General features: G+C 54.3%; 4 protein-coding genes across 4 annotated transcripts; all 4 read right to left on the bottom strand.

The window, feature by feature from the left end:
* Nucleotides 1-1099: 1099 nt before the first annotated feature.
* LOC128085945 (interferon-induced transmembrane protein 5-like) lies at nucleotides 1100-2859 on the bottom strand. The gene is made up of 2 exons (XM_052693973.1): nucleotides 1902-2859; nucleotides 1100-1513 (listed from the first exon to the last, which is right to left on the bottom strand). Exons 1-2 carry the CDS (start codon nucleotides 2076-2078, stop codon nucleotides 1295-1297), a joined length of 396 nt encoding a protein of 131 aa, XP_052549933.1. The 5' UTR covers nucleotides 2079-2859; the 3' UTR covers nucleotides 1100-1294.
* Nucleotides 2860-2978: 119 nt separating this feature from the next.
* LOC128085946 (interferon-induced transmembrane protein 5-like) lies at nucleotides 2979-4619 on the bottom strand. The gene is made up of 2 exons (XM_052693974.1): nucleotides 4280-4619; nucleotides 2979-3384 (listed from the first exon to the last, which is right to left on the bottom strand). Exons 1-2 carry the CDS (start codon nucleotides 4463-4465, stop codon nucleotides 3223-3225), a joined length of 348 nt encoding a protein of 115 aa, XP_052549934.1. The 5' UTR covers nucleotides 4466-4619; the 3' UTR covers nucleotides 2979-3222.
* A 347-nt stretch (nucleotides 4620-4966) lies between these two features.
* On the bottom strand, nucleotides 4967-6578 carry LOC128085947 (interferon-induced transmembrane protein 2-like). Its single transcript, XM_052693976.1, has 2 exons — nucleotides 6368-6578; nucleotides 4967-5276 (listed from the first exon to the last, which is right to left on the bottom strand). The coding sequence occupies exons 1-2, from the start codon at nucleotides 6545-6547 to the stop codon at nucleotides 5115-5117; spliced, it is 342 nt and encodes a 113-aa protein (XP_052549936.1). The 5' UTR covers nucleotides 6548-6578; the 3' UTR covers nucleotides 4967-5114.
* A 2163-nt stretch (nucleotides 6579-8741) lies between these two features.
* Nucleotides 8742-10064, bottom strand: LOC128085944 (dispanin subfamily A member 2b-like). Its single transcript, XM_052693972.1, has 2 exons — nucleotides 9755-10064; nucleotides 8742-9229 (listed from the first exon to the last, which is right to left on the bottom strand). Exons 1-2 carry the CDS (start codon nucleotides 9965-9967, stop codon nucleotides 9029-9031), a joined length of 414 nt encoding a protein of 137 aa, XP_052549932.1. The 5' UTR covers nucleotides 9968-10064; the 3' UTR covers nucleotides 8742-9028.
* Nucleotides 10065-10587: the final 523 nt, after the last annotated feature.

Below are 10587 nucleotides of genomic sequence, written 5' to 3'. Positions count from 1 at the left end.
CTGCAGGACTCACAGCACTGGAAAGTGGGAGGAGCACAAACAAAGCTGAGTGCCTGAAAGTGAGTAATTTAGATGCATTTCCTAAACATCCCCCGTTTGTTTATTCTTGAAAATTCTCCATCTCTACAGCAGTCTCCAGATGCACAGAGCTGTTTTCAGTTCTGGATGCCCTGCTCCACGCCTCCTGCTCTCGAGTTTTACAGGGTTTTGGAGGCAGCGTGAACAACAAGGCTGAAGCTGGGTGTTATTCTGGCCCTGTAGGTTCAGGGATGCATTCGCCAGCCGTTCAAGCAAGGGGAAGGAAGGATGCTCCCTGCTCTGCTCTGTAAGCCAACTCCAGGAGTTTATAAAAAGCCCTGTGGCTGCTCAGCATGTGGAATCACTTAGGGGAGGCGACATGGCGGGTCCTCTGCCTTGTAATTAGAGCTAGCTCTTCATCAGGCCCTCATCAGTGGCTGCAGGGTGGGATGAACGTTCTCCTCTGTTCTCTCACCCTTTGGTAAGGGACCTATGGGATGCTTATTGAAGGAGAGGGGGATAAAATGCTGCTCATGGTCCCCTATGATGTCCATTCCATGTGGACGGCTGTTTTTGCCATTGGAGCAGTACTGCAAAGCATTGGGGAGATTCAAGCCGCGGCCATGCCATACGGGTGAGGATTTTTTCTGACCTTGGAGCCATGGGGAAATTCCTTCTGTAGTTAAACGGGATGTACTGCAGGACGCAGCATTCCTCCTGGCTCAGTCACCACAGGCAGATCCCCTCTGTCCTGACTTGGGGACCTAATCAGGGCTTGTGCTGTGCTGCAATGAGTTGGTCCACCTGGGAGGGGTCTGCTTGGCCCAATTGTTGCCTTTCTGATCCAAGAAGTGTCTCCCATCCCTACTGTTTCAGGCTGGCACACTCTAAAGCAATGTGGATTAAGGTTTCCAGCTATGAACTGGGACACTCTGAGTGTACAAAACACATTTGGTTGGACTAGATGATCTTGCTGGTCTTACAAACTTTAATGGTTCTGTGATTTTAAGAGCTGTATCATCTGTTAGCACAGTCCCTTCCCTGTGCATGCACGCATACACACACACGCACACAGAGCAGATTTGAGATGGGTGAAATGATTTAATGATTTAAATATTAAGCACCAAGGGAGAGATTAAAAAAAAAAACAACACTACCACCAACACCAAATAACCACACCAAATAACATAGCTGCCCCAAGAAGCATGGGGTTGTGCACGGCAGGGCTGGATCAGCAGCGCTGCAGAGAGGCTTTTGCCATCCTCTTGCCCACCGCTCACTTATCCTCATCATCGCTGGTGCTGAACTGGTTGCTGAAGAAGCCCACGGAGTCCTGGGCGAGCTTGGAGAGGTGGAGGACACCGGTGACCACCAGAGCAGTGAGCAGGATCGGCAGCAGCACGCTGCCAGCTGTGGCCAGCACGTTGTAGCAGCGGGCTTTGGAGCTGAAGCGCCGAGCAGCTTCCACATCTCCTGCCACCTTCCGGTCCCGTGCCTGCAAGAGCCGATACTGGGGGCAGCGGTGGATCCCCATGGGTACCCCTAGGCATCCTCCTAGTTTCCTCCAGCCTGTCTCTGGTCCCTCTGTCCAGCTGGAGGTGTTGCTTCTGGAGGACAGGTCTGAGTGGAGACACCTCCAGCATCATTTCAGGTTGGATGTTAGGAAAAGCTTTTCCAAAAGAGCAGTGAGGCAGTGGCACAGGCTGCCCAGGGAGGTGGGGGTGTCACCGTCCTGGGGATGTTTAAGGAACATGGAGATGTGGCACTGAGAGGTGCAGTCAGTGAGCACGGTGGGGTTGAGCTTGGGAATCTTAGAGGTCTTTTCTAACCTTAGTGATTCTATAACCCTGAACATCCCAACTTGGGGCCCAGCCATGCCTTACCTTGACAGAGAAGGCAAGAGCCACGAAGCCGAGGCAGCAGAAGTTCATGTAGATGGTGTTGAAGATGGACCAGATGAGGTGGTCACGGGGTGGTGCAGAGGTGACAGTGGTGGGAGATGAGTCCCGCTTGTGGGATGTCACGGGCAGGTAGTCCTCCCGTGGGTAGGATGTGTCCATGGCCACAGAGAGGGGCACCCCGCAGCTCTCCGGCTCCACCAGCCTGGCTGCAGGAGTGGGGCTGAGCAGACCCTTTTATATCGTCCTTGTCTCCAGCCCAGCCTTAGCTCCTCTATATATAAATCAGAGAAATTACAGCCCTTGCCAAGCTGTGGTTGTCAGAAATGCTTGGCTGGAAGCTAGGAGAAACAAAGTTGGTTTCGTGAGCCTGCCTTCCTTCTGCACCAGGGGCACGGGTGGCTCCAGCCCTGCTGTGGGACAGGGTGGGAACCAAGTGGCTGTTACTCCCAAGGACACAACACAAGACAGTATGAAACAGCTCAAGGTGCTGGTGCCTCCACCAAGCCCTTCAGGTTGTGTTGTTAGGAAATCCCTCACACAGAAGTGTGGTCAGGATGCTAGAAAAGTGTGAACTGAACTTGGCTGGAGCTTCCCCTGTGCCAAAGCTGCAGTCATTGAGGATGCGTTTGTGTCATCATGTGCCTTTCAATGCTGCTCAGAGCAATTGCTTCAATAAGGGAATATCCCTGTTGCTACACAGCCTGAGGTAAAGGAACCAAGTGCCCTTAAAAACTCCACGTTTTTCTTTCCCCCAGCCTCACAAGAATGGAACAAACAGGAATTTAATGCTAAAATGCGTAAGAGTTACTTCTAGTAAAGCACTTCATGGTTCCCTGGAAGGAGATGGGACTTTGCAGGAAGATGGGGTGTTTATGGCCAGAAAAGCATGGAAATTTGCTGTTTCCTTCTTCTGCTATGCTGGAATCTATAGGACAAAATGTGGCTCGTGCTGGAGATGCCTGGCAAGGCAGTGGGGGTGGAGGAGGAGGAGGATGCCATGAAGGTACTCCAGGTCACTCTCCTCCATCCATGCTGTGAATAATGCAACAGGAGCAGGGCTTGGTGAGCAGGAGCTTTATTTGTGGTGATGGCAATCCATGCATACGCTGTAGCTTGGTTAAATACCAGCATGGCCTAGGAGAAGTAGAGAAAGGAGCTTCCCACCCATCCCTGCCATGCCACATGCAGCGAGGGGACAGGGCTCTGCAACCCTTTCTCAAAGCAGAAATTCCTTGGGACACATTTTTGGTGGGGAGTTATGGGGGTGAGCACAGCACAGGACAGTGGGTTGGTGGCAGAATTTTTATATCTGTCTGCTGCTCTTGGTGAGGAGCACGATGGCAATGGTAATAGTGGACAACACACCGATGGCTATCAGCACAGAGAAAATGATGTTCAGAACCTTGGCACGGGTTCCGTACCGCCGGGCGCCTTCCAGGTCCCCCAGCACTTTGCAGTCACGAGCCTAGGGAGACAAATAGGGATTCAGTGGGGAAGACCCAACTTCAGGATGGGAATAGGGAAGGTGGGGGACCCAGCCTGGCTTCATGGGGCTGTCAGGTAGAGCTGGGACACTGTGGGTGCTTTAGTGGGACCTTGTGGGAAGCAGGGGTTAAAGATGCCCATGTGCTCCCACACAGTTCCACATTTTGGGGTTGGAAGGCTCAGAGGGGTGCAAACTGAGAGGGTGTCAGGGAAGGCAATTGGGGTCACCAAATTGGATAGTCCCAAATCAGGGAGTAGTCATGTTATGTTGAATGGCAGTTCTGGGTCAGCAGGGATGCACTAGGTTAGAGTAGGGGCTACTGTGAATTGGGTGGGACAGGGGACGGTGTTTTCAATTTGGGCAGCATTAGATTAGATTGGGGTCAGAGGATAACGTTATGTTGGGATGGGTTGGGAGCACAGTGGATTGAGTGGATCACGGGATGGGGGGTAAGGTTGGGAAGCACTGGATTGGGGTTCTTGGGGTTGGAAGATCATGTTGCGCTCAGATAGGTAGGGAAGCATCATAGATTCAGTGAGTTATGGGTTGGGGGACCCACGTCTGCATGTTGGGTTAGATGGGTCAAGTTGGGCAGCACCAGGTAGGAGTGCCCAAAATTGGGAATCATGTTCTGTTGGGATGCATTGGGGAGCATTGTGGACAGAGGGTAGACCCCAGTAGACAGGAGAAAATCCCAAATAAGAGAGTTGGGGTGGATGTAGTAATGTTGGGGGCCACCAAATCATAAGGCATCAAATGGAAGTGGAGGGTGTGGTTTGGGGGGAGATCAGCTTGGGGGACCCCGAGTCGAGGGATCCCAGGATGGGTTGGCAAGGAGGTACCGGGTCAGGGGTGGGGGATTGGGGGATCTCACCTTGATGGAGAAGATGAGCGAGGGGAAGCAGAAGCAGCCGAGGTAGGCTAGAGCGAAGCCTGCCAGGACGTTGAAAAGAGACCACAGGACGAAGTCGCGGGGCTGCTCTTGGGGGACGCTGGAGAGGGGCGGTCCCCGCCCGGGTGGGTGCAGCGGGATGCTCACCTCCGGCTGTTGCGGCTTCATGGCCGGGAGCGGAGCGAGGATGGGAGGGAGATGGGAAGCTCTGCGGAAAATGAAACCTAGCCCCGCACCGCCCCTGCGCCGGCCCCCGGCTTCCCAGAACTCAGGCAGAGCAGTCAGCCCTCGATGGGCTCGGCGCCTCGTCCCCCTCCTCTCAGTCCCCGGGTGTGGGGGCACTGACCGCGTGGGCGCAGGGAGCAAAAGGGGGGGGGGGGGGGAAGGAAAACGGCTTCTGAGGAACTGGAAAACTGCCAAAGGGAGGAGGAGCAGAGGAGTAAAGGAAGAGCCGGACCCTACTGTTGCCCCTTGTAGAGAGACTGTGGCTATCTGCACGGGATGACAGAAACGAATCTGGGTTTGGTGGCTCTGAGCGCCCCTAGGAGCCGCAGGAAGGCAAATTACTGAACAGCACAGACACATCACTTCTTGCCCAAGCACCCTGTCTCAGCTTTGGGGCAGCCCCAACTTCCTGAACCCTAAAACCAAAATATTACCAGACAGAAGTAGAACGAGGAAGAAGCTTTATTTGTCTTGAGCTCACCCCAAGGGTCATCTCGAACAGTCACCTCAGTGGGGGTGGCACCACTGGGCGAGCAGGGATAGAGGGGAGGAGGAGTGGGACCCCAGCACTGCTCCTCTTCATCAGGCCAGATCAGGGCTGCACAATGTAGAGTGGAAGGTAGAGAAACACCAGGATGATGGAGAGGATGGTCACGAAGAGTCCCACACAGAGCGCAGTGATGTTAAGGATCTTGGCTGTCCTTCCATAGCTGGTGGCACCAACAAAGTCCTTGGCAATTATCCTATCTCTGGACTGCAGAGGGAGAGGAGGGAGTTGATGAAACCCAAAACATCAAAGGTTCTGTCCATCATCATCACCCGACCACCCTCATTGGCATACATAGGGTGTCAGACCCTCAGGAAGCCAACCCTGATGGGAAACATAGCTCACAGCAGCCTAACAGCAATTCCTTAATGGCTAATTAAAAGTCAGCAGTCTTGTGCTGCTAGCTCCTCCTGTTGTATGTAGAGAGCTGTGAGGAAGGCCAGGGATATCCTAACATGCCTATGTGGCGCTTCTTGGGGCACTGGCAGCTGCTGACCTTTCCTCCCAGAGTGCTTGTTAAGGATGATTAGCTTTAAAGGTAATAAAGGGAAGGTACACGGGGAGCAGCTGCTCCTTACTGGAAGTAGGGTGGGTGGAAGGACGGAGGGAGGGAGTGGGAGCAGGAGCTGAATGTGCAGTTTCATGGAGGTGCCAGCTGGTTTGGGACTGACTTAAGGATAATTTAGAGGAGCCAAAACCATTGTGCCTACTGGGAGCCCCTCTTCTGTGGGCCTTGGAGATGGCAAAGCACTCAAAGGTGGCAGATTGTCCTCCAAAGGTGGGTGTCAGGGAAGTTAGATATGAGGCACTGTGATAGGGATGGATGTGGTAGGAGAAAGCAAGGTAGTGATGAGGTCTGGGGCAATGTGGAACAGGATGAGAGAAGGGATGGGGGAAGGTGGGATACTATGGGATGAGACCAGATGGGATTGAGATGAAGAAAGGTGGGATAGGACAGATGGGGTTGGAAGGGATAGAGGAAAGTGAGACATGGTGGGACAAGATGGGATGGGACTGGGATGGGATGACGAAAGGTAAGGTAGGGCAGGCGGGATGGGATTGGAAATGTGTGAGGGAAGGTGAGACATGATGGGACAAAACAGGGGAAGCTGGGACAATATAAGATGGTAAAGGGATTGGACAAGGAAAGACGGGACATAATGGAACGCATTGGGATGGGATCGGGGTGGGGAAAGTTGAGACATGATGCAACAAAAAGGGATGGGATTTGGGAGCCGTAGCATGGAGGGCAGACCTCAAAGCTAAGCAGGGAGGTGCTGGGTTGATTTTTGCCTTACCTTGATGGAGTATGAGAGTGCACAGAAGCCGAGGCAGAAGGCGTTGCACAGCACGAAGTTAAAGAGGGACCAGAGTACAAAATCCTTGGGGGGTGGCTGTGGTGAGATGGGAACAGTGGTGATGACATTCTGCCCGTAGGGCGGCATGTCAATGCTGGTGTGCTGCGGGTAGCTCTGCATGGTGCTAGAAGGCAGCTGCAGTGCCTGTGCCCTTACAGCCTCACCTATTATAGGTGAGCAGAAGGGTTTGCTGGGGTGGGGACACCCCGCCCGGCACCGGGGCGTGGGCAGTTCTCATCCTACCAGGGACAAACTCCCTTTGGAGATGTTGGAAACTGGTTTATGCCCACGATGCCAGTGTGGGCATGGTGATCTGAAAGCTGTGGTGTAAAGGATGGCATGATGGCGCAAGACAAAGTCCCTTGGGGCAGGTGTCTGGGGGGGGTGTGGGGTGCACTTGACCCCTGGGGCACATGGGATGAAGGCAGCTGTGGGTTTTGAGGCCCACTCAGACAAGGGCTTGTGCCTGGAGCAGCAGCTGCCCACTGTGAAGACCACCTGCGTGCAAACCCAAGTGCTCCCCAGTACTGCTCATACCAAAGCTATCAGCTCTTTTTCTGGCATGCTCTCAAGTTAATGAGGTTCATTAGGTCACAGTGGTAATTAAGTGGAGAGGCTGGAAGGGAGGGGAAAGGGTGCGAATAGAGGAGGGGATTGCGGAGCTGGCTTTGTGCTCAAACTCCAGCAGCAACCCACAGCTGTGCCCCCAAAAAGCTGCAGGTGTCCTTCTCGCTGTAAGTGGGGTTGATTGCTGTCTTATCTTAATGAGCTTGGTGTGAACAACCTGCTGGCATCACCACCCCTCTGTGCATTTTCCTCTATTTGCTTTTGCATCCAAACAAATGATGGGATGGGAATACATTGAGGCGACAAAGTCCTGGGGGTGTGGGCAGAGTTAAGGGGCTGAGCAGCAGAGGGTTTGGGTGAGAAACAAAGGTGCAGGGGTGGCTTTCCTTGCAAGGGGGGAAAGAGTCTGCAAAGTGAGGTTGGGGTCTGCTGGAAGTCTTCTGGGGTGGGTTATGCGGGGAGCTGAGCCTGCTGCCTGCTCCCTTCTTGCCTTTGCCGTTAGGGCAGGGAGTTCAAGGCTCGTTGGCCACCTGCCAGCAGCCTGGAGCAATTCCTGCAGGAGGAGGAACGATTTGCCCCCCGTGTCCTTCGAGCACCCCTGCTCTGCCCATGCATCCCCCTTGTGCCCCCATCTGCCTGCTGGTGCCCAGCCCCAGGGAGAGTCCATGCATGGAAAATCCCTATGGTGCCCATTGGGGCTGGGGATGTGCTCCCCAGGGGATGTTGGGATGACAGGATGTCACATTTTTGGCTGTGGAATGTACTGGGTTTTGCATGTGACAACTGATCAGGGAGATGCATTTTAAAAAATGATTTTGGGGGGGATTTCAGATAAATCCTGGTGGGGCCAGTGGGGATGGAGTGAGAGGAGACGAGTGCTCAGGGAGGGCACAATCCAGCACATGTCTGTTTGCTTTTACGGGAAGAAGAGTAGGAATCAATGATTCACCCAGCCGAGGCTGCCAGGGATCCTGCAACAAATGGCTGTTGTGTTTTGCAAGGAGGACGTCCTGCTCATGAGCGCAGCTTCTTGGCAGGAGTCATTGTTCTTCGAGGGGAAATAAAGAAAAAGGCTTTCTCCATCCAGCTCTGTGGGGCCCCAGCCCTTACAGAGCTGGGGAGCAGGAAGCCAGGCCAAGCACATAGCTGAACCCCCGCCAGGTCAGCTCTGTCCGGGAGTATTGGTCGGGTCTTGGGGCCTTTCCAGGGTCATTTTGGACGTGGCTGGAGCTGTAGGCGTGATTTCTGCCTTACCCCAAAGCTGGGATGGGAGTGGTGTTGTGATATTGAAAAGCTCCAGGGAGGAGGGAAGAGGTATCGTCATCTCACTTTCCCTTCAAAGCATTTCAGGGAAGCACAGCATCACTGGAGTTTGGAACAGGGTCATCCCACCCACAGTTTCCTCATCTCCAAATGAAGCCCACTCATGCATACTACCAGAGATAGGGTAGGGGATGCTTCACCCCTATTCCCTTGTCATTGCTGTGGTCCACTTTGTCCAAACCTGTGAACTGGATTCACCCAGCTGGGTCCTGTCACATCTTGGAGCTTAGGGACATGGTTAGTGAGCATGGTGGTGATGGGTTGATGGTTGAATGAGATGATCTTTGAAGTCTTTTCCAACCTTAACCATTCTGTAATCCCTGTCATGCTCCAGAGGGTGACAAAGGGGACAATTGTTCAATAGCATCGCTATGGAGGCTCTCCTACTCCCACCCCCATCCTCTAAAAAAGAAGAGCCATGAGACAAAAGTGAAAGATACCTTTATTGTGCTTTTTTTTTTTTCCTTTCTTTCCAAACTGATGAGGTGCTTCCCTAAGGGCTTTTACAGGCACTCAGAGCAATAGCAAAAAGGCAGAGTGAGGTGGCAAGCAGCAAAGTCTGGGAGCTCCCATTCCTACAGCCAGTTTTTGTCGGTTCCCGCCAGAGCAAAGCGAGTCTTGAGGAGCTTTTTCATACGGTGACTGGAGAGGGGGTTGGAAGAAGCAAGGAAAGCATAGCCCCAAGCGAAGCTCTGCACATGGACTAAGTGACTAAGTGGGTCCAATGAATTCGGGGTGTTGCTGGTGGTGGTTGACGATGTTGGCCACCACAATGGTGCCGCTGGCAACCAGGGCGATGACGAGGATGATGAGGAAGATGTTGATCAGATGGGCCGTGATGTTCAGGTACTTGGCAGTGGAACCATAACTCAGCGCCCCGCTGTAGTCACCCAGGACTTTGCGATCTCTGGACTGGGGAGACCAACAGGAGAGTCAATGGGGCTGGGTAGGAGAGGTTCCCTGGCATGGGGCTCCCTCTGGTGATGATGGGCCTGTGGGTTCCATGAGACACCCCAGAGTCAGGGTTTCTTGGGAGATGTATGGGTTTCACCAGGGTCAGGGGCTCGACGGAGTTCATAGGGTACCTCCCAGTAGGGGCTTTTGGAGATCTGTGGGGTCCACGTGGTACCCTGAGATTGGAGGTTTTGAGGGCACCATGAGTCTGTTCAAGGGTCCCTGGGTCTTTCTGGGGTCCACGGGGCAACCTGGCAGCAGAGATCTGGGGGCTCCATGGATCTTTTTGAGGCCCGGGGCTCTGTAGGGTCCACGGAGCACCCACGGCTGGGACTTTTGGTGCTCCACGGTTCTGTTTGGGATCGGGGAGCTCTGTGAGCCCCACGGGAATCCTCCATGACCGTCCCCCGCCCTTCCCCCCCATTCCTCTCCAGATGCCACCACTTCCCCATCCCCCGTCCCCCCCCTTTCCCATTCCCCAACCTTCACGGAGAAGACGAGCGCCAGGAAGCCGAGGCAGCAGACGTTGGCATACAGCGTGGTGCACAGCGACCAGGCCAAGTGGTCGCGGGGAGGAGGCACCTGGGGGCTCTCCACCGTCACGACTGTGCTGCGGGTCTTCCCCTCCATGTCCAGCCCGTCCATCAGGGGCTCGTACGGTGGAATCGCCGGACCCGGAGTGCGGACCCGCTCCATGCTGGGGCTCGGGGGCTATGAGGCTCGGGGGCGGCGCCCGGAGGGGAGGATGGAGAGAGCTAGTTTCGTTTCCTTGCAGCCCGGTGATGAGGAGGGCTGAGCGAGGGGGAGGGAAAAAAGGGCCGCCCGCCCCCTGCGAACGCCAGGCGCCAGCCCCGAAGGTGTCCCCTACCCGGCGTCCACAGGTCGGGCTGTGGGGTGCGGGGCTGGTAGAGAAGTAGTGAGGTAGGGGCGTCAGAGAGGTAAAGCCTTAACCGTGTCCCCAGCGTGTGTCAATGGGATTCCCGTGGCTAGTGGTGAGCCTGGATGTTTGGTGAAGAAACCCTATATCACATCTCCACCATAGGGCACTGGGATCCCTGCCCCTGAAGTTGACGGACGGTTGATGGAGAAATCCTAAATTGTGTTCCTGTCAAGAGGCAATAGGGCTCCCATCGCTGTGATCAAGCCTGGGTGCTTGGTGGAAGAACTCTACATTCTGTCCTTTTGACTCCATCATGTAGTACTGGGAGCCCTGAAGTTGGGCTCAATGTTTGGTGGAAACCCTACATCATGTCCCCACCACACGGCAGCCCATGGGAGTCCATGGACTGGGAGCCCAACCCCTATGGTTTTCTCTA

Source organism: Tympanuchus pallidicinctus, unplaced genomic scaffold, assembly GCF_026119805.1.
Source record: "Tympanuchus pallidicinctus isolate F22 unplaced genomic scaffold, pur_lepc_1.0 scaffold3, whole genome shotgun sequence".
NCBI classification, from domain to species: domain Eukaryota; kingdom Metazoa; phylum Chordata; class Aves; order Galliformes; family Phasianidae; genus Tympanuchus; species Tympanuchus pallidicinctus.
This window is presented reverse-complemented; position numbering and strand designations above follow the sequence as displayed.